The 23,260-nt window shown below is 35.8% G+C and overlaps 1 protein-coding gene and 1 non-coding gene across 14 annotated transcripts; one reads left to right on the forward strand and one right to left on the reverse strand.

The window, feature by feature from the left end:
• The first annotated feature begins 1,011 nt into the window (after window positions 1-1,011).
• Window positions 1,012-15,703, forward strand: LOC108331661 (DEAD-box ATP-dependent RNA helicase 1-like). Of its 13 annotated transcripts, XR_008248540.1 has the most exons (15): window positions 1,012-1,565; window positions 1,660-1,801; window positions 3,055-3,190; window positions 3,270-3,355; window positions 5,011-5,102; window positions 5,877-5,940; window positions 9,462-9,646; window positions 9,750-10,239; window positions 10,481-10,632; window positions 11,505-11,676; window positions 11,871-12,058; window positions 12,350-12,554; window positions 13,407-13,512; window positions 13,767-13,895; window positions 15,535-15,703. XR_008248540.1 is itself a non-coding variant. In XM_052876899.1 (14 exons), the coding sequence occupies exons 7-14, from the start codon at window positions 9,534-9,536 to the stop codon at window positions 13,832-13,834; spliced, it is 1,494 nt and encodes a 497-aa protein (XP_052732859.1). In that variant the 5' UTR covers window positions 1,012-1,565; window positions 1,660-1,801; window positions 3,055-3,190; window positions 3,270-3,359; window positions 5,011-5,102; window positions 5,877-5,940; window positions 9,462-9,533; the 3' UTR covers window positions 13,835-14,003. The 13 variants fall into 13 exon arrangements, 12 of the variants coding, with proteins under 12 accessions (XP_052732859.1, XP_052732860.1, XP_017422000.1 ...); XM_052876899.1 differs by lacking the exon at window positions 15,535-15,703 and having other exon boundaries at window positions 3,270-3,359; window positions 13,767-14,003; XM_052876900.1 differs by lacking the exon at window positions 15,535-15,703 and having other exon boundaries at window positions 3,270-3,359; window positions 5,011-5,082; window positions 13,767-14,003.
• LOC128196423 (U12 minor spliceosomal RNA) lies at window positions 8,713-8,863 on the reverse strand. The gene has a single exon (XR_008248709.1). It is a non-coding gene; the product is annotated as a U12 minor spliceosomal RNA (small nuclear RNA).
• Window positions 15,704-23,260: the final 7,557 nt, after the last annotated feature.

Raw genomic sequence — 23,260 nt, forward strand, 5'->3', positions numbered from 1 at the left:
AATATGTTAGTGTTGCATGGGTATATTTTGGGGTATACATGTGTGTTACGAAATGATGTTGTAAAAGAGTATACCATGGGTTATGCATGTTTGCTTCATGAAAAGTTGGGCTGTGAAAGGATATACATGCTTTGGGGTATATTGGATTAATGTGTATGTTTATGAATATCTATTATGGATACACTTAAACCACGTTGTATTGTATGGTGTATTATATTCCTTTTTACCTTGCATGATTGGAAAATATTGGGGAACACTTATCTACACTCTTTGACCAAGAGTGTGGGTAGGAGGGAAGTGAGAGTTCTCTTTCATAATGGAAGAGAAAGGCTTGACCTATAGAAAACGTAAGTGAGTGTTGGTGAGTGGTGTATGGGTGATTGGGCCTCATTTAAGGAGTCCACGACTTTGATAAAATTTAGAGAAGGAAGAAAAAGTTTGGTGCCATGGATGGAAGAAGAAAAAGAAGGAAGAAGAATAGAAGTGGAAGATGGAGATGGACTCAATGAAGATCATGTAACCGAGACAAGGGAGGTGCAGGCAAGAGTGAGTGCATTGGAGAAAAATGAAAGAAAGGGTGGGGAGGAGTTGGCGTAGAAATGAGGTTGTGTGTGTTGTGCCTAAGTTAAATGAAGAAAGTAGAGGAAGGATGCATGATGAGCAAGTCACGTTCCGGGGGTTTCTTCGAAGGTAGAAAAATAAAAGAAAGCATGAAGGGGAAGGACTGTTGGGATGTTGCAGCGTGAAAGAAACACATTGAGAGTGAGAAAAGAGAAGGGAAAAAGGTTGTCTTGGGTTTTTATTTAAGAAGAAAATATGAAAGCTTGAGAGTAGGTGTGAAACATCCTTTTCTTTTTAACCCCAGGCCCAACTTTTTTTATAATAAACACATTTTGTTTTTAATCCACGTCTGAGGGCCCCAAAACCCTATTTTATGGGTTGAGATTGAATTGGGCCGGGTTAGCCCCTAGCCCCATTTTTTTGTGCGACGACAAAGTATTTTCATTGTTTTCGAAACAAACACTTTGTCGAGCTCAGAGTCGACGGCAGCATTCGGCCCTTCTCTCAATCACCGTAGTCGACGGCAGCATTCGGCCCTTCTCTCAAACACGATTTTTAGTCCCTAAAATGCTAAAATGTGCATCTCTCTCAAAATGATTCCCCCTTTCTTTCTCGACAAAACCTAAAATGCGCTCCCTCATGCTCGTCCTTCGATTCTCTCAATCTCGAGATTGCTTTTCTCCATTTTCCTCTCACAACTGAGTTCGAGTGTGGCAGCTGCATTTTGATCGTTTCACCATCACTGATCTTTCGTTTGGCATCGCGAATTCGAAGCTTCGAGCTTGTTTTCTTCTTTGCTTTCTCTGTCGAAGCCTGGAGCTGTGGTTGTCCCTGTCTCGAGCCCTCTTCCGTCTAGTTGTCCTTGTCTCGAGCCCTTTCCACTTTCGGTGAGCAGCTCGCTTTGGTTCTTCGTCCTCTCTCTCTCGAACTGTCTCCTTCATCAAACACTGTTGTTGGGCGTCATTGTTCGATTGGGTTCGGTGTTGAAAGAGTACCATCATCTGGTAAGTAAATCCTAATGGTGAGCAATCGATGAAATCCTTAAATAGTGAAAATGGCGAACCTTAATCTCCTTTTTTTTATTTGACACATTTGTAGTTCGGGTCGCAAGCCGTTATTGGAGTGTTAGGAAGCATCGATTAAGGCTACTGTGTGGCGGTTTAAGAAGATTCTTACTGGTATTAAGGACGGAGACATATACCATTTGGAGTTGCAAAGGCCCTTAGTGAAGGAAGCAAAGGTGAGTGAGTTCCTTTGCCTTTAAAGTTTGTTAGATGCTGAAAAATTTGTTTGTATTGTGTTCTTTGATTCAGTGTTGTGTTGATCTGTATGGCTGTTTTGGGTTTTCTTCAATTCACGTGTTGTTCATCGTTATCCTTTACTGTCTTGTGTTCTGAGTTTTTAATCATTGTTTCTTTGAGTTTGTTTGATTAATTAGGTTTCCAATTCATGTTCAATCTGTGTTGGTGTTTGTATGTTAGTCATGCAGAGAATCATAGGCGTAATCTAATCAATCTAATGTTAGTGTTTGTATGCAAAAACTACAAATAAACTGTAGGCTTAACAGTGTTTTGGGAGAAGAGAGGACACAAACTTGCTTTTTGGAAATTGGCTGGTATACGGATCAACCTTGCCTTGAACCAAACTTGCTTCTTTTGTCTTCCACCTTTTCATCCATTAGTTGGTTTAGTTGAGTTAAAGGTTGTCCTTGGTCTATACTATAACAGAATCTCAAAGACCCAAAGAAAACACTACCTCTCTTCACTCTTTCCTGATCAACCCTCATCTACTTCTACTCTCAACTCATTTCTAGTCTCAACTCCCTTCTACTTTAAACCCACATCCTCTTAACACACTCCAAGGAATCCTACTAACCTTCTCTACTGTTTCAACAAATCCTCAACTCCCCCACTCATTTTCTTTACTTGATCTTCTTTTAACCAACACTACAAGAAAAATGCCAATTATATACAGATTATTATATACGGATTTTTTTCCGTATATAATAGGGATGTTATATACGGATCCGTCGAATAGTCTTACATACGGAAAAATTCGTATATAATGAGAAATTGGCGCGTGTTGGCAGGAGCTTTGCCAAGGATAGGTCCGTATGTAAGACCGTATGTAAGTTGAAAAAATATTTACCCGCTGATTTTTCATACAGATATGGAGATAATTGGTAATTAAAAAATAAAACTAAATAATATAGAACACCTGATTAAGACTCTTGTATCACTGTTCTCCCTCCATCCCTCGAGCCAAAGTTTCTCCCCTTTCTGGAGCCAAAGTTTCTCCCCTTTCTGGAGCCCTAGCTATTCGTCCTTCTCCACTCCTACCTATGCCTCCTTCTCGTCCTTAATCGTCCTTACTCACTGCAACCTTCTCCCTCGTCGAGCCTTGTTCTCCCTCATGAAGCCTTCTTCTCTATGCTACTGCTCCTACTTGAACCCCTCTCCAACCCTAACTTGAAGTCTCCTCTGTTGAATGCAGTGAAAGGCTCTTCCATCAAACGCACTGAAGGGCTTGGAAGTGTTTTCCCTAAATGTGGTTGTGCGTCGTTGCCGAAACAATGTCGTTCAGCAAACATTGTAGGACGGCCTCCGTGGTTAGTTGAAACCTTCATCTGGTAAGTAATCCAAATTTCCTTCATTTTCGTAGTATATATAATGTTACATTGACCGATTATTGTTCTTGTTTCTTTGGAGGTTGGAAATCCCGATTTGTGAAACCCTTGGTTGGTTTGTTGGCGTTGGAAGAGATAAGGTGGAGCTCCAATTGCCTTCTGCACCTGGTAGGTATTAATTCGTTAGACTTGGGTTTGTGTTTATTGGATATGATTGAAAATGGGTATTGTCTTCTCATGATGACCTTCTATTTTAGTACAATTGTTTGTTTTATGTCTCGGTTGTTAGTGGAAATGATGTGGTTTAGTACATGTTTTATAATATGTTATATTGTGTTAGTACCACGTCTTGACCCAAGATCTTCTATAGAGTTATATTGTGTGCGCTCTGATGAACCAGTCTGACCATTAAGACCTGTTGGCATATATGAGGGTCTTTAGGCATAGGAAGCAGATCATATATTGGCATATTGGAAATTGTGGTTGATCCTGGCATAAACATTCCCTTAGCAAGACCACCTTAAAGTACCAAGGTTATACAATCATCTCCTAAAGATGTTTGAGGCAAAAAGAAACAAACATTCATGAATTTGATGTAGTAGCAAAAAGAAACATCACATAACCTCCTTTTTTAAATCCAACACCCATATAGGAAATATTAGAAGACCGCTCCAACTGCTCCTCTGATATTGTTTAGGAGTCATTTCATTTAAGTATTAAAAGTTCAATTCTCCAATGTGGACCCATAGTGAAGAAATAATTGAGTGTAGAGGTTCAATCCATAAGTGTTGACTGTATTGTCAGAATATTAGGAAAAGATTTTAACATCTTTCACCAATTGACCATATCATACCACACTATCCTTCTATGGTAAAGCCTCCTGTCCCATTAAACTTTAGTCAATCTATTTCCCCTAAAATGTAGCATAAGAAGAATGTAAGTGTCAACTATAAGAAACTAAAATTTTAGTCGCTTTGTTGTTTTGTTAACAATGAAAACTTATAAAAAAATATGACCGAAATAAGTACTTTTAATATGCAATGTACTTCCAAAAGGTATTCTCAGAGTAGTGTTAAGAAACCAGAATGCATGAATAATAAACACTACTAAAATATATAAACTGACTGGTAAAGAAATGCACAACTAGCTAAAACTTGGAGCACTCAACTTTCATACTGAAGAACCACTTTTCACAAGGTAACAACTCTCTAACTTATGGCTTATGACAGTAAAAATCATAACTTTGTATAGAGATTTCACCCAGTTTACTATTTCAACTTCCCTCCTTTCCCATAGTCACATTGAAACCTATTTCTACCAAGACAAAACCGAGAGAGCACCTCTGTATAAAAAGTCATCCGTCTGCATTTTCCCTTTTTCCTTCCTAAAGAAAGTAAAAAAATTAAATAAACATATCAATGTAGGTGGCTTTGTATCTTTGTGGCTGGTTAAGTGTATGTGGCTGGTTAAATTCAACTACTTCCCTCATTATCTGTTCTTGGATTCTCGCTTGTATTGATCCTAAAAGGGTTAATAATCTGCATTCTCTTTGTACCTCCTAAGAAAACCTGGGATCACTTAAAAGGACAATAGTTTTTTAATTTTAGAGGATGAACATCATTATGTATAAGTTAACTGTAGTTAAAATTGATGTGTATATGATGGTAGCCAAGACTGACTTTGTTGTCTGTAAATGTTTCTTCTGTTTTAGTGCAGATTTTTTGATGATGAAATGTAGACAATTTAGTCTTATTTTAGCATATTTTAGCAAAATAAGAAAATCCAATGTGATATTTTTTGATGAAATGTTATCTGTTTTGCAGTTGCACTTTTGAGGTTGGTACTTCCAATCCAGTATACAACAAGCTTCTTTTGACAATCAGCCAAAGCTCCTAGTAAGTTGTCAAGAGAAAAGGTGAAATATTGAATTGACATTTTAACTTATACAAAATGCATACCTATATATGTGATTCATAGAGTTTATTTACATTCAAGCATATAACATGAATATACTTTAAGATTCTGTAAATTTAGGAATTTAAGGTGCTTAAATAAATTATATTTATGACAATGCATATTTGGTTTTGTATAATTGATATACTTTTGAGATGGTTGAACCTTGTCTCAGCACAAGTTCCCATACTGTAACCCATTTCTTGTAGTTTTAAGGTTTCACCAAGTTTTGTATAAAATAATGGCCTTTCATTAACAGATTTTTACTTTAGCTTTTTGGAATTTATCACTTATACGGATCAGCCTTGCCTTGAACCAAACGTCCTTCTTTTGTCTTCCACCTTGTCATCCATTAGTTGGTTTAGTTGAGTTAAAGGTTGTCCTCGGTCAATACTATAACAGAATCTCAAAGACCCAAAGAAAACAGTAGCTCTCTTCACTATTTCCAGATCAACCCTCATCTACTTCTACTCTCAACTCATTTGTAGTGTGAACTCCCTTGTACTTTAAACCCACATCCTCTTAACACAGTCCAAGGAATCCTACTAACCTTGTGTACTATTTGAACAAATCCTCAACTTGATAAATGTTTGATCTGCTTAGTTATTTATTTGCATCTGTTAGTTAGTGGAGGAAATGTTGTTAATATGTTTCCTATTGATATAAAAGGATTTGAAATTGACTGCCCCTCTATTACTTTATTATAAATTGATATGTGATGTTGTTTCTTTTGTAGTTGCACTCGGTACCTGCAATCCAGTATACAACAAGCTTATTTTGACAATCAACCAAAGCTCCTAGTAAGACCTTAACCAATAAATAATTGTACTTTTGGAAATGTATGGCTATGCAACTGTATGTAACATATTATGAGGGTTATTTAGTTCTTTAAATGTGGATTTTTTGAATTAAAATTATTTAGCTAAACAATTAAACACATCAACCTCTATCTACCCTAATTTGTTTTTTCTTTAACTATGTTTGGTTGTAGTGAAAGGTTTAAATCAACGTTGTAGGTTGGCCAATATCCTTCTATATTCAAAGCTTAAAACAATGTTGTACATAGTGATTAATATAAAACAATAATATTGTACATAGTGATTTACATGTACAAAACAAGTAGTAAGATAGAGACATGTTGAAAAACATTGAAAGATAGAGAGAAGAGGACCTAAATTAATTTAGGTTATTCTTTAGGAAGCCATTTGATAGGTCACATGTCATAATATAGAGACGTGTATTAATAATAGCTACGATAGAATTATATACGGATTTTTGCCCGTATATAATCCGTATATAATTAAGTTTTATATATGGATTTTTGGCTTTATATACTGATGGAATCCTGCCTGATGTGTTTTCTCAGTGTTCTCTTTTTGTAGTTTTCACATTTTATTGTGCACGTATTTTAGCTTGTAAGGAGCATGAGTTACTATAAATACCCAACTCCTCTCTTGTATTGGCACTTTTGAGATTAATGAGAATTAGGCTTTCTGAAATAGAAACTATTCTCTCTTGAAAGTCAGACTAGAGAGTCCAAAAGACTCCCTCTAGCCACCTTCCAAGCACCTCTCTCACTTCCATTTTCCAAATTTCACGGTGCTTCTCATTCCTCCACACTACCTCTCCTCCACTGCCACATCTCGTGCACGCGTCAGCTCCTCCTTACATCACCGCTCCAACGCATCAGCCACGTCTTCAGATCGTGTCTCATTCATTCTTTCTCTCGCGCATTCATCCACATCTCAGAGCGTCTCATTCTCGCTCTCGAGAGCTCCATTGTCTCCAACAACAGATCCGCACTCCATACGCGTCTTCGAAGGTATCTTCTCTCCGTTCACCACACTTCCTCATCTTCTTCTAGGGTTTCCACTCACTTCCACCATTTTCCACCGATTGAAACTTTATCCTTCACCATTTGAACTTTTTCCACCGTTCAATCTCCATTTATCACCGTTTAATCGGTCCAAATCGAGTCTATCCCCACTCCTAGGGTTTCATTCGTGCCTCTCGGGTTTCCACAGATTAAATCCTAGATCCTAGGGTTCCATGTGTTCGACCTCAGTTTTCCCTTCGATCTCTAACTTCTATTCCATTCCGCTGCGTCTTTACTCGTCGGAGAAGCTTCGAGGATCCAGATCGCACTCCTGCTGCCTCAGTCGGTCCGAACTCCTCAGGCTCTTCCATCATATACGAATTTTGGCTATATGTAATTCAACTTTTTCTTCTAGTGCAACCCTACTCAAAAGCCCCTCCTACTCTCGAGTATCCTCTACTTCCCATGCAAAGATCTTCATATGTTATTTATAAACCCACTCTAAGTCACTCCACACTTTCCTTTGGTTATATTCCAACCCATTCTTCCTTTCCCCAACAACCAGTGACCTTAGAACCTTCACCATTACCCTCTACACCATTTTCTTTCTTCTCCATCTCTCTCCCATATTTTCCTAAAACCAATAGACCTAACCTCTCTTTTCTTATACTCCAGCACCGCCTCCTGAACTTTTCCTCCCCATGCAATACTTCATCATAAAATTTACATACCCAAACTCCTCTTTCTTTATCTCTCACCCACACACTCTTATGCATCCACATCCACTCACGTCCTCACTCACACCATAACAGCCTATAGACATGGTAAACTAAAACCATTATTGCAACACTCCTCCTCCCAGTTCTGCCTTCTTTCTTTTTCATTCTATACTTTGTTTTTCATTTGTATAAAAAATGATAAGTATGTTGATATCCAAAATTATAAGTATGTTTTTCATTCTATACTTTGAATGTCAAAGTGCCTATCATTGGCTATTTTATCAAAACTCACTTTAATCCCAACCAAATCCATAAACATCAATGCAGCTTTTTCACCGCCAGTGCTGAGGAAGGCACCAATTAGTACCTCAACAACATCAGCAATGATCTTCCATTTTAATTTTCTTTTTCCATAAAAATAATTCCTTTTCCCCTAGGTAATCAATTGTGTGTATTTAAAAGTTGTAGAATTATCACCAGGAATAATCCAGACATTAGGATCAAAAGGCTCATTTCGTATGAAGCCCTGCCAATCAAATGAATGAGGAATTCAGAATTCTGAAGTTTCAGGATGATAGTGGAATCCTAACTTCATGTAATGACCCAGAAGTGTAAAACCACACAAATTCATCACAGAATGCATAAAGCAAACGTTCAACAATATAATAAATATTGTAAACTCATGCAAACAACACAAATTAGGGAGCACAAATTAGGGTGCACATTACTAGCAACAAATATTGTGAATTTTGGATTTGATCTTTGATAGGAACCCAAGAAACAATTATGAAAATGAAGTTCTATTCCACTATGAGAAGCTCATAGCTCTTAGGGGGAAACGATCCACACCAGTCCAAAACCTACCTCTCTGTACACACACACTCCACAATTTTCTGCTTACTCTCCATACTACTCCCTGCCAAAGAACCATATCATTTCATTGTACTCATGTGCATGCACCACTAGTGAGCAGCAGCTCACGACATATATTGTAATTTGTTCAATGGCCTTCCTAGGTATAAAAATTGGATTTTTCCAAAATAAATTTTAATCAGTTAAGTAGCTTTGTAAGCAACAGCTGCTCAAGGACAACCTATAACCCCTTCAAAAATTCGTGCACATCAGAATGAGTGCTGCAAGCAGCTCCCACTGCTTGTTTTGTTTTCCTTACTCATTAGTTTAAGGCAAGTTTTTACAGACACGATTTCTTCATGTTTATATACTACATGTTGGGTCTGTACAAGTACCAATAGATGTGTATTCTAAAAATGTAGATGACACTTCTAAAGACAGAGAAGGCCTTTTTCTTTTCTACTTTTGTCATCTTTTTATTTGTTATGTGTTTACTATAAGAGATGAAGTTAGCAAATCAACTTGCTTTTCAGAAAAATGTGTATAGACAACATGTAGAGATTCTTTAATGAGAACCCCAATGTTTCACCTTTTCTATTGAAAAAAATCCAAGTTACTAACCTTTTTATTTTGCCTAGTCATTTAAATAATCGTCGTTTTTATATTTAATCACTGTTATTTTTAATATCTTTAAATCAATTTAACTACATGAATCACATTGTTTCAAATTTTCAAAATCTAATTGATAAAAAAAAACTGATGAATCTATTTAAAACTTGAAAAAAAGACCTATGAATTACTAAAATCTAATTTATAAGTTATAACATGAAGGGTTAAATTGCTCTTCTCTAAAACACGAGTGGTCGCCTCCCGGCACAAAACTATAATTTGATGTTTAAATCATGGGAACTGAAAGATGCTTCCTTATTTTTAGTTTTCACTACCTACCCCTCTGTCGACCCCTGCTTTACATTACAACGAAAGGGTTTAGGGTTTTTGTGAAGCAATGGACGAAGAAAACCAACAAAGTGTGCCGGTTCTGCCATGGATGCGCCACCCCGTCGATGTCACTCACTGTGAACAACTCTCCCTTTGCAGAGTTCCTTTTCTGGACCGCAGGTACTTCCTCTTACATTCCATTGATTTTGATTTCACTTTGCATTACTCACGCTATCTATCAATCTTTCGAATTAATTCCACTCACAATTTTCAATTTCACTAGATTAAAGTCAGCGCTAGAAAACTTGGAAATCTCAAAGCTGTTCCCAGTTCAAGTTGCGCTATGGCAAGAAACTATTGGACCAGGTAACTTTGAGCGAGACCTTTGTATAAACTCGCCCACAGGAAGTGGCAAAACCTTGGCCTATGCTCTTCCCATCGTGCAAAAGTTGTTGCCTACTTCCACTGTCAAGTGCCTTCGTGCTTTGGTTGTGGTTCCCACCCGCGACCTTGCCTTGCAGGTTAAACAGGTTTTCGATCATATTGCATTGCCATTAGGCCTGCGTGTGGGGTTGGCTGTTGGTCAATCTTCGGTTGCTGATGAGATATCTAGTCTCGTTTACCTACCGGGGGACAAGGAGGGTGTAGATCCTGGGTTTTTGTCTCCGTTCTGGTTTCAAAGTAAGGTGGACATATTGGTGGCAACCCCCGGAAGGCTTGTGGACCATGTCAACTTTTCTAGGGGTTTCACATTGAAGCATCTTCATTATCTTGTGAGTAGTGAAATTAGTTACATGACACTCTTTAATGGAATGATTATTGTATAATATGTTTCGTATAAGAAAGAATGTGGTAACATTATTGACTTTCACGAGTATTGCTTGGCGTGATTTTTTATTTATAGGAAAAATGAATATCTTGTGTGGAAATTCAACTCAATGGAAACCAATTTCTACCCTTAACCTTTGTGCTTTTCTTCTTTTGTATGTATGTTGACAAGTTAAATGGTGTCAGGTGGTTGATGAAGCTGATCGGTTGCTCCGTGAGGACTACCAGTCCTGGTTGCCCACCGTACTTAAATTAACCCAATCTAGCAACAATGATTATGGTGGTGATGATGTTTTCCAATTGGGGTTCCCTTATTCTCCCTGGAGTAGAAGAACATGGTGGGTTAAAATTCATTTGAATCGTTACTGTTCTTTCATTGTCTATGTTCTGATAGTTCTAGTAACTATGTTAATTTGAATAAACTTAAAGAATATATTAAATAAGCATGGTTTTATTCTTCTACCAAATGTAGCTATACTTTTTTGGTTTCTTATCCATATACTTTTTTGGTTTCTTATCCATATTAATATAGTAGCATTGAAGTGTTTGTTGTTTTACTTAAATGATGGAATTAAAAATAACATTTAACTGTTGGCTAACTTTTTCAAATGATTAAATTTAAAATTTGACATATAAATAAGACAATGATGATAGTTACTCAGTCTACTATTGTTAATTCATAGATGTTTTGTGTATAAATGTGGTTGGATTTTCAATTCTAGATAGCTGAATGTAGACAGATGGAAATGATAGTCAACAATGCATAGAGTCTCTAACGTCTCTCTATCTCTCCTCTTCTTTCTATCCTTTAGATTCTGTTATTCCCTATTTCCCTTTCCTCACCCAGTCTTTCTATATCTTTCACCTTTCCCGCCTAAATTCCATCTCAAAATATTCAAAAAACAACTCAATAATAATATGTGTAGTTTTTTAGCTATAAAGTTTTATACTTTGTATTGTTGCATTAATAGTCTTAATAGTCACCAACACTTTCAATTTTCAAAACAAATATTGGGAAGACTAATAGTGTAATTTTCATATTTCATTTTTAAATTCAACACTTTTACTGTGTTAATAGTCAAACTATAGTATTAAAACTTAAATTGATCTTTAGTTGTTGTTTTTATAGTTCCTATTGTCTTTATCTTTTCATTTAATAGACAAATGAATGCTCATCGAACTTTTGCTTGACTAATTTTTTCTGGAGTAGTGGAGTTGAGAAGGGGTCTAACCCTCACTCTAGGCTGGCAAAGGTGGTTTTGTCTGCGACATTAACTCGAGATCCAGGAAGGCTTGTTAAGCTTAATTTGCATCACCCTTTGTTCCTCAGTGCTGGCAAAATGCGGTATAGGCTCCCAGAAAATTTGGAATCATTCAAACTGGTATGACATTTTATAGGAGTTTTTGTTTTTTTTTTTAAATTTCTAAAGGGTGTGATTGGGATCATTTTGAGCCTTTGTCACCATAAATTTGGCATGTATTACAGCTAGCTAGTTACTAGATTTAATTTTTCATGAATTTAAAATTTTGTTGGTTATAATGCCCCTTTGTACTTTTATATTTTGATGTATTGCAGATCTGTGAAAGAAAGGTCAAACCCCTGTACTTGGTTGCCCTTTTGAAATCCCTAGGAGAAGAAAAATGCATAGTTTTTACAAGATCTGTGGACTCAACACATCGTCTATGCAATTTGCTGAATTGTTTTGAAGATCTGCAAATTGACATCAAAGAGTATTCTGGTCGTCAACATCAACGTGTAAGAAGGTAAGTTTTGATTTACTCGCTCTAAACATTTAGTTGATGTTTTAAACTGAGCTAAATGCTCTCCTTGTAGACTGGATTTTATGCAAAACTTGTTCTGAAAGACCTTTTCATCTTTGGAGGAGTAGTGTGTTTATAGTTTTGACTTTAGATTAGCTCATTTTGTTTGAAACAACATATATTAAAAGGCTTACTAAACAGTACTTTTGAAATTGAAATAATAGTGATATATCCCAAATTTATTGAAAACTATACAGGCCAAGTGTTTTGACAATAAATGCTTCTTTTCTACAGCAAGACACTGAATGAATTTAGAAAAGGGCAGTTTCAAGTGCTTGTATCTTCTGATGCAATGACTCGTGGAATGGATGTAGAAGACGTAAGAAATGCTATTAATTATGACATGCCCAAATACATAAAGACTTATGTTCATCGAGCTGGCAGGACTGCAAGAGCTGGCCAGACTGGGCGTTGCTTTACATTGATGTCAAAAGATGAGGTATGAAGTTCTCTTGTCTCATTCATGGTCGTTTGTTGTGCTAGATCGAGTTTTATGACATTTGAGCTATGAAGAGGCTAAATTGCGACTCCATAATGACTACTAACAAGATTCAACAATTACTTTCTTTTCCCAGTAGTTTTTTTACCCACTAAGTAACTAAGTTGATCTCTAATATAGATTAGGCGATTAGTTCATTAGCTTATGCTCGGTACTATGTTCATAATATATACATATTTATTTTAATAGTTTTTCCTTTTACTAATAAATTCAACAATTTCTTTCTTTTTTTAGTAACATTTTGTACTCACTAATCAACTAAGCTGATCACTAATTTATATTAGATGGGTGACTTGTCCTTGGTGCTATGCACATGGATATATATATATATATATATATTAATGCTGTTTTTCTCAAAGAAGCAGAATTACATTTCTGAGAATTGAAATTTTAACCCAGTTCAATGGCATGGTGCGTTTCAAGTAGCCAAACTCACTTAGTGGATTACGACTGTTGTTATCATTGGGTGCTCTTCATTGATGTTTTCTTTCTGCTGTGTTGTTTGTTTCCTGTAAATGAATTAAGAAAGATCTCTTATCTGGTTGGCTCTTTGTATTCTTCTCTATCTTTTTGGATTTCTTTTAGCAAAAAGATTGAACTTAATTTGTTTTGGCTTGAATTGTGAAAAGGATACCAGCACTTGATGTTTTGGCTTGAATAAATACTTATCATTCTTTATTTAAGTTTATGTTGGCACTCTTTCACCCCTATGACGAACTAATATAATCTGTCACTACAGTGTCTGAATATTGTTTTCCTAAATCATTCTCGTCAACACTTGTCTCATTCCAGGTTGGACGGTTTAATAGGTTGATGAAAAAGGCTGAGGCTAGTGCTTGTCTTGAGCATACTGTTCCCTCCCATTTGATTAAAGAACTTCATAGTACCTACCAATCAGGTAAATGTTTGAAATTCGACTTTTAGTGTGTAATGCAACCATGAAGCCGCAGAAAGAAACTGTTTTATGCGTAGCAACATAGGCCTTGGGTGAACCCAAACATTTCTTAATAACCTTTTTCTTTATGCTTTTTTTTTACTTACAATACTTTTTTCACTTAAATGTGTTGGATGTAGATTACAAATTATGGTTTAACTTAATTCGGTGCCAAACCAGACATGTACTAAGTCTCTGACATGTTCCATTGTTGGCAGCACTATCAAAATTAAAGGAGATAATATTGGAGAGTCGCAGGAAGCCCAAGGATAAGTCCTGTCAATAGATCAGAAAGAGAGAAAAGAGAAAAAGTATTTCACGGGAATGGCTGCCAATGATTTATATAGGTAGTGAAGTTAATTTATTTTATTACTTTACTAGAGTTAACATATTTTAAGATTCTTGTAGAATGATATTTATTACTGTTTTATTTAATATATCATTGTTTGTTATAACCTTACTATTTTCATTTAAAATAATAATAATAATAATAATAATAATAATAATAATAATAATAATAATAATAATAATAATAATAATAATAATAATGTACTCTAATGACAATTCCAAATACTCTAGACATTAGAGTGACATGTGATTCTTAAGATAGTTTTTTCAGGACAGTAATGAATCCAGTGACGTGTGATTACTTGTTAAACAGCATCATCTTTCATATATTAAATAAATAAATTTTATGCAAAACATAATATATATTTAACCACTTATTAATTATTATTTTGGCACGTAGAAATAGTGCTGAATTCCAACCCTTTTAAAATGGTTTTCCTTCAAAATATGCAGGCAAGCCTTGTAGGACTAAGTAGCCTATAAAGCTTGAGCAGTGTTAATTACGAATTTTTAAATTGGATGAAAACAAAAATTAATAAACTTACAGAAAATAGTTAAAGGATCCATTTGAATAATGAAAAACGGGAATTAATCTTTATCACCTTTTTACGTTTTTAATTATATATTCCTTATAATACCATTTGAGGGAAGCATTAAATCAATTTTGAAAGAAATAAAAGATAATTGATTAAAGTGAGCATTTCAATTAAGATGACCAATAAATCTTTTTGTGGATATTATTTGAATTTTGATGAAATTTTTTTACATTGAGAAGGTAAAAGTTGGAAACATGGAATTCCGAAAAATCATATGGGTAACTTAGTGAATTATAAGTAAATGTGTTTGGATAGTTTAATTTAAAAGTTTTTATTCAATAAAAGGTTTTAAATCCTCATGGTTGAGAAGATATTCTTAATACTATTCTTGGATGATCGTAACACTCTAAATGTGTTTGTATAGTTGGATATGGTGTGATAATTTGAGGTTATTTTGGAGCCTCATCGTAATGCCAATCTCATTCATCCTTTAATGTTTCTATAGAGCAAGTCTTGAAAAAGATGAAAGTTGACTTGGTAAAGTAGTTACGACAAAAGATGAGAGAAGAACAAGAGTAGATTAGACATGAGTGACAAGTGATGATGAAAAATTTGACAAGCGTTTAAAGAGCTTAGTACTCTTGCAAAAGCTCCCTGGTATGGTACAACTCGATATTTTTCTCGGTCTCCGAGCCAATACTAAAGGGAGTTGTCAACTACAATTAAAATGAGGTTTGACATTGGCTTTGGTTGCTAGTGTGAGTTGTACACATTGGTTGATTATGTATCTCCCTCCTAATTGGTGATGGGAAGTGCTTTGAAGGTTTCACCATGTTGCATGGTGAATGTCTCCCGTCTCATTTGGTAAAGGTTATGGTAGAGATTGTATAGGCAATTGATGTTGTAGTTCTTATAACGACATTTGGGGTTGTTGGTATTGTATCACAAACATTAATTACAAACTTACTGAAACATCTCATGAGGATGACACCACATATTGAATTGGTTACACCACACATTAAATCGATTTGTATCTCCATTAATATTGTTACATATGTAATATATAATCCTAACTAATGTCATATATTTGTTTTGTGTGTAGCAACATGAAACAGAGTTGCATGTATCAAAAAATTTGGAGGATCCAATAGCCATGTTGACGAAGGTTACTGCAATCATGGTGATTCCTTGGGATGCCACTATTTTTGGCAAATATAGCGACGTTCCATGGTTTATATAGATATGATTTGATGGAGACTTTAACAGGAAATAGGGAGTTAAACATATCTATTCTACAGTTATGGATGATGTAAGTTAACTTTTAAAGTCATTTTTATTCCTTCATTGGATATTTGATGTGTTTAATATCAAATTTAAGTACTTGTATGGTTTGTGTTTAGAAGAGGGAAATGATGACACAAATATGAGTTTATAAACCTTCAGTTCATGACCTTAATGAGTAACAAGAAAATAGAAACAAAAATGTACATCACTAATTCTATAATGCAAGGGTAGAAACAAGTTTACCTTGCTTTATATATAGATAAGTAAGTACATGCTTATTTAATAACTTATAGTTTTAGTATGATATATGTTTTAACTAATTTTTAATGTAAGACCCGTATAAATAAAATGATGTCTTACTTTAAGTATTTTATTTTGTGGTATTAAATAATAAATTGTGATGTGAATCAGTGTTGAGAAATATTTAAGAAAGGGAAGAAAAATTAAATTAATATTGGTTTTATATTAATTTTCGAAAAAGGTTGAAAGAGTATTTAAATATATTTGTTTGCGCTATTTTATAAACAGGCGGAGCTTGGTCTAGTGGTTGTTGTGTGTGTGCATGAGAGGGGTGTGTGTTTGGTCTTATATTCAAACCCTCCCAAGTTCAAAAAGGATCCTAACCCTTTTGATTTTCCACCTTGGTGGTGTAGGACCCACCATGAGGTGTTACAATGCATGGCCTGATGGAAGCTTATCCATGCTTGAATGACCGGACCTTACAGATAAAGCTTCAAAACCAGAGAACAGTATTGGTGCAGTGGATGGAAAACAGAAGTGTGGATGCAGCGGAAATTGAGTGACATTAATTGATGGTTGGTGTATTTGAATGGAATGAGTATGTGTGGGAACCTCACAGCTCAGAAGGCCTTCCTAAAATGGAAGGAAGCTAGAGGAAAGGGAAGAGAAAGTAGAGAGAATTAAATGACTCAAGAGCAATAGGGCTGACAGTGAATTTCAGCAGCAATTTACTAAGCTCAAAAGTGAATCAATACAAGGAAAAGGCCCTCTTATTTATAGGTGAAGAGGAGCCTAATTTCTAATTCTAATTCCCTCCTAAATTCAAATGATTCAGATTTATTTTGATCAAGCAAAGTCCATGCCTCTTTCCAGCTCATCCAGCAAGGTGTGTGCTTCCTTCCACATCAGCCAATTCACGTGGAAAATGCTGGTGCATGCCGTAAGCACCTCCTTTGCTTTTTGGCTCCTTTGCTTGGTTCTTCTTGGATGGCTCAATCATAGTCTCCAAGATTTATTAATTCCTACAAAACAAAATATAAGTGCTTTAGTTAAGAGAAGAAGGATTTTTATAAGTAACCTTCCATAGAAGTAAAATGTTAGATGATCCTTCTTCTTCTTGAATCTTCCTAGCCATTGCTCTAGTAAGAGGTCCAATGTGATTTCTTGATGATTTTCCATCAGACCCTCCCTCTTGAAAAAGATCTGTCCTCAGATCTGCTTCATCCTGTTGATCATCTCCTGTGAAAGGAATTAAATCGCAGATGTTAAAAGTAGGACTGACACCATAACTTTCAGGAAGGTCTAATATATATGCATTATCATTTATCTTTTTGACCACCTTGAATGGACCATCTCCTCTTGGACTAAGTTTGGATTTCCTTTGAGGGGGAAATCTTTCCTTTCTCAAATGAAGCCAAACTAGGTCTCCTTTTTCAAAAACTATTTTCTTTCTCCCTTTGTTGTTGTATTCTGCATATTTTTGAGTTTGTTTTTCAATTTAGATTTTAACTTTCTCATGTAACTTCTTGATAAACTCCGCTTTAGAAGCACCTTCTTTATGAAGAAAAGAAGATGATTCTGGAAGAGGTAGTAAATCAAGAGGTGTGATAGGGTTAAAACCATAAACAACCTCAAAAGGAGAAAGATTAGTAGTCTTGTGGACTACTCTATTATAAGCAAATTCAATATGAGGTAGATGTTCATCCCAAGATTTGTTATTTCCTCTTAATATTACCCTTAATAATGTAGATAAAGATCTATTTACTACTTCAGTTTGCCCATCAGTTTGTGGGTGACATGTAGTAGAAAATAGAAGTTTAGTTCCAAGCTTTTCCCATAAAGTTTTCCAAAAATGGCTTAGAAACTTCACATCTCTATCAGACACTATAGTTTTGGGTAAGCCATGCAATCTCACTATTTCTTTAAAGAAGAGTCTAGAGATATAGCTAGCATCATCTACTTTGTGGCAGGGTATAAAATGAGCCATTTTACTAAAACGATCTACTACCACAAATATAAAATCATACCCCCTTTGAGTTCTTGGCAATCCTAAGACAAAGTCCATGCTTATGTCCTCCCAAGGGGTATTAGCTATAGGAAGAGGTGTATAGAGTCCATGAGGCATAATTTTGGACTTAGCTTGTAAACAAGCTATACATTTAGAACAATGCCTTTGAACATCTATTCTCATGTGTGGCCAATAAAATTTACTTTTCAAAATGTTTAGAGTTTTATCAATTCCATGATGGCCCATGAGTCCTCCTCTATGACTCTCTTTGATAAGAAGTTTTCTAATGGATCCTTGGGGTATACAAAGTTTTCCTTTATTAAAAAGATACCCCTCAGAAAGATAGAATCCATCAAAAGGCTTCTTAAGACATGATGAATAAGTGGATGCAAATGTTTCATCATTTTCATATAACTCTTTTATGTCATCAAATCCTAATATTTGGGATCCTAGGGTTACTAATAATGCATGTCTTCTAGATAAAGCATCCGCAACAACATTAGTACTCCCCTTTTTTTGTTTGATGACATAGGGAAATTGCTCAAGATATTCCACCCACTTTGCATGTCTTTTGTTTAGCTTTGCTTGCCCTTTAATGTACTTGAGAGATTCATGGTCAGTGTGTATGATGAATTCTCTAGTTACCAAGTAATGCTCCCAAGTTTTTAAAGCTCTAATGAGGGCATACAACTCTTTGTCATAGGTAGGATAGTTTAAGGTAGGCCCCCTAAGTTTTTCACTAAAGTAAGCTACGGGATGTCCTCCTTGTATTAAAACAGCTCCTATTCCTACCCCAGATGCATCACATTCTAGTTCAAAGGCTTTGGAAAAATCAGGCAAAACTAGAATAGGTGCATGTGTTAACTTGTGTTTCAAAGTCTCAAAAGACAACTCTTGCTTATCACCCCAAATAAAAGGCATATCTTTCTTGACTAGCTCATTTAAAGGAGCAGCTATGGTGGAGAAATCTTTCACAAATCTCCTATAAAAACTTGCTAACCCATGAAAACTTCTCACCTCTCCTACATTTTTAGGGGTTGGCCATTCTTGTATAGCCTTGATCTTCTCTGGATCAACATGTACACCTTCTTTTCCCACTTTGAATCCAAGGAAAATCACACTTTCTTGACAAAAAGTACATTTGTCAAAGTTGGCAAAGAGATGATGTTCTCTAAGAAGAAGCAAGACTTTTCTGACATGGTTAAGATGTTCTTGAAGGCCTTGACTATAGATTAAGATATCATTAAAGTAGACCACTACAAATCTGCCTATGCATTCCCTAAGCACATGATTCATTAATCTCATGAATGTACTTGGAGCATTGGTCAAGCCAAAGGGCATGACTAACCATTCATACAAACCAAACTTGGTCTTGAAAGCAGTTTTCCATTCATCTCCTTCATGAATTCTTATTTGATGGTATCCACTTTTAAGATCAATTTTGGTGAAGAGATTTGCTCCATGTAATTCATCCAACATGTCATCTAGCCTAGGAATGGGATGCCTATACTTGATAGTTATGTTGTTGATGGCCCTACAATCTGTACACATTCTCCAAGACCCATCCTTTTTAGGGACCAACAACACAAGCACAGCACAGGGACTTAAACTCTTTTGGATCCACCCTTTGTTCAACAAGTCATTAACTTGTTTCTCTATTTCTTTTGTTTCCATAGGGTTGGTTCTATAGGCTGGCCTATTGGGTAGGCTTGCCCCAGGCACCAAATCTATTTGATGTTCTATTCCCCTCAAAGGTGGTAATCCACTTGGTACCTCTTTGGGAAATATATCATCAAATTCCTTTAAAAGTTTTTGCAACCCCTTTGGTAGAGAACCAAGTTCATGAGTGATTGAAACAAATGCCTCTTTGCAATAAAGAAGGAAATGAGGTTGTCCAAGAAAAAGATTTTTGGAAATATTCAAGGTTTGAGGTTGGACAACTTCATGGGCTGAGGCATGGGTTACCAAATTCTTGCTTTCTTTCTTATTTTCTTTTTTCTTTTCTCCATCCAACTTCTTCTTAAGAATTATTTGGTCCTCTCTTACTTGTGAAGGTGTAAGAGGACACAAAATAATTTTCTTTCCCTTGTGTTGAATGGTGATTTTGTTGGTGACTCCATCATGTAAAGCTTGTTTATCATATTGCCAAGGTCTTCCAAGTAATATGTGCCCAACTTCCATTGGTACTATATCACAAACAATTTGATCTTCATATTTGCCAATGGAAATAGGTACACTTACTTGTTCTTTAACTACTATTCCATCATCCTCTTTGATCCATTGGAGTTTGTAAGGTTTAGGATGAGGAGTAGTTGTTAAGCCAAGCTTCTCTACCATTCTAGAACTACAACAGTTGCAACAAGAGCCACTATCCACTATCATTGAACATGTCTTTTCTAAAACTTTGCATCTTGTGTGGAATAGGTTATCTCTTTGTGACTGTTCTAATTCTACATGTTTACTTTCCAGGAGTCTCCTTACCATAAGTAAGTCACCATCACAAGGTAAAGCTTCTTCTTCTTCAAAAGTGGATGTCTCAGACTCACTATATGAAGAACCCTCACTTTCACTCTCATGCTCAAGGATGTAAGTTGACTTTCTATTGCGGCACTCAGATGCATAGTGCCCTTTTTCCCCACATCTAAAGCACTTAGTCTCCTTACTCTTATGATCTCTTGAAGGTTCTTTGACTTTTTCTTTTCCTCTCTCTCTCTCTATGTCTTCATATCTTGGCTTGGTTTGACTACCCTCCCTCTTATACTCTTTCTTATGGTAAGAACTATGAGGGTAATCTTTCTTGGTGGAGCTTTTCCTCTTTAGTTGTTGCTCAACCCTCACACAAAGTTGGACTAACTCATTGAGATCATTGTAGGGTATAAGTTCAACCCTATCTCTTATGTCATAGTTAAGTCCACTTTGAAACCTAGCTATTGTTATCCTAGGTTCTTCTCTTATCCCAGCTCTCAACATGAGTAACTCCATTTTTTGTCTATATTCCTCAACACTCATGTTCCTTTGTTGGAGTTTATGGAGTTTATCCATTATCTCCCTATCATAGTAGGCTGGTACATGCCTCCTCCTCAAGGCAGCTTTCATTTCATTCCAATACCTAATGGGAGGTAAGTGTCTTAGCCTATGGTCCTTGACTAAGGCTGTCCACCAAATTAAGGCATAACCTTGAAAGCTTAGAGAAGCCATGGTGACTCTCCTTTCATCATCTATTTGGTGGCACTCAAACAATTGCTCAACTTTCATTTCCCACTCTAGGTATTCTTCTACATCATCTTTTCCATGGAAGGAAGGAAGATCAATCTTAGGCTCTCTTGGGTAATGCTCTCTAACTCTATGTTGTCTTCTAGGAGGCATTTGGTAGTGGTCATCATTGTGATGACTACTATTTCGCTCAATTTCACTTGGAGAAGATGATGATTCTTCTCTTCTCCTATGGGAAGACCTCTCTTTCTTTTTATCTTGATTAATCAAAAGTTGACTAATCATATCTTTGAGCTCACTAATCTCTTTATCCCTTTGTTCAAATCTTTGCTCAAATTCTTCCCTTAAAGACATTTCACTATTGGGTTTCAAACTTCCTTGCACACTTGATTGACTCATTCTTGTCAAAAGAAACAAAGGTTTTCACAAAGTTTTCAAAATATTTGACAAGTAATGAGTGAAAAGATTTTCACAAGCTTTCTTTGTTTTTGGTGAAAAATTTCTAAAGAGATTCTAGAGGCAAAAGATGTTTCTAAGTAGCTCCCAGGAAGAAGAGGTGAGTCACAAATGGACAAGCTTAGAAACCAAGTTCTTCCTTAGCCAGAGTTTCCTTAGAGTTATCCTTTACCTTAGTTTCTAAGTAGAAATTCTTCAAATTCTTTTCAAATGTTATGAAATGAACCTAAACCAAAGAAAGGTTGACTAAATGCTATGCAATCCTATATACCACGGAGACTTAAAAACAAACAAAAAGATTAAGCAAGAAATTAAAGAAAGCAATAAAGATGCAAGAATGTAAATGTTAGACGGCCCTAAGTGAAAGTGCAAGTGACACTTGGAGCCCCTTGACACACTTCCACACTAAGAAACGAAATTGGACTATTACAATGTTCAATTGTGAACTTGGAATTGCTTCAAGAGCATTTTTCCAATTCACTTGGCTCAAAAACAACAAAGAAAAAAAAATACAATTTCAAACAGCAAATTCCGTGATATTTGGTGTAAATAAACTTGAAATGAGGCCTAGAAATAATGTGAGCTTTGTCTTCTTGCTGCTGCAGAAAGCTACTCAAAATGAAGGTGTGAGTTGCTCTTTTTCCAGGTTTGAAATGCTGCTGTAACAGAATTTTTCAGCTACTGGACAGTGGTGTTTGGGCTGCTGTTGAGTCTTCCTTCTTGCTCCACTTTCAATGCTCAAACCACTTCCTAGGAGGCTACCAAAGTAGGAGAAGAATTCTGGTACTGGATGCCCCAAACAGCTTGCACATACACTCCAAAACTCAGCAAAAACACACCAAACAGATTAAAAATCTGCACCAAATTTCTGCACACTGCACCAGTATAGACTGCTGTATTGAACACTTTAGATGCCAAAAAATAGACACAAACAATTGGACAACACACAAATGAAAGTAGGTACACAAGATGAACTTATCAAAGGCACTAGAATGGATGAAGAAAGCAAGAAAAACACAAGCACATCTCAGAAATTATTCCAAATGCAAACTGTTTGATAATTTTTAGAAGTGTTTGATAAAATGCCCCAATGAATTTCAGATTTTGTTTTTGATTTTTCAGGGCCTGTAATCTGGATTGGTTGGTTCTAACAGCTTTTTAACACTCGATACTTCTTCTTTTGATCATGTATTTTCATTTTTTAAACATTGAACCAGCTTTTTCACAATCCAGCAATGAATTTTACACTAAAATTACCAAAACAGTGGCTGGAAAACAGAGACTGCACTAGAAAAATGAACTAAAATGGTGGTTTTGGAACCCAAAATGAGTAGCAGTGTTTCAGCAGCTTGGATGAATGTTCAAACAACTTTTATTCATGATATTAAACATGTTTAAACTCTTAAACAGCTGAATTAATGCTTACTACTCAAATTCACTGGTCCACTTCCAATTTTAACTCAAAATTGATGGTTTAAGTGTCCAATCTGCATATAACTTCAATTTTGACCAAATGAACAGTATTAGCAACTTTTAATCATCCATTTAGACTTGTTCAAACTGTCCAAACACACAGAAATAGCAGGATTCGAAAATCACCCTTGCTATGGCCAAATTATGCAGCAAA

The sequence above is a fragment of the Vigna angularis genome, chromosome 4 (assembly GCF_016808095.1).
Source record: "Vigna angularis cultivar LongXiaoDou No.4 chromosome 4, ASM1680809v1, whole genome shotgun sequence".
In the NCBI taxonomy this organism is placed as follows: Eukaryota; Viridiplantae; Streptophyta; class Magnoliopsida; order Fabales; family Fabaceae; genus Vigna; species Vigna angularis.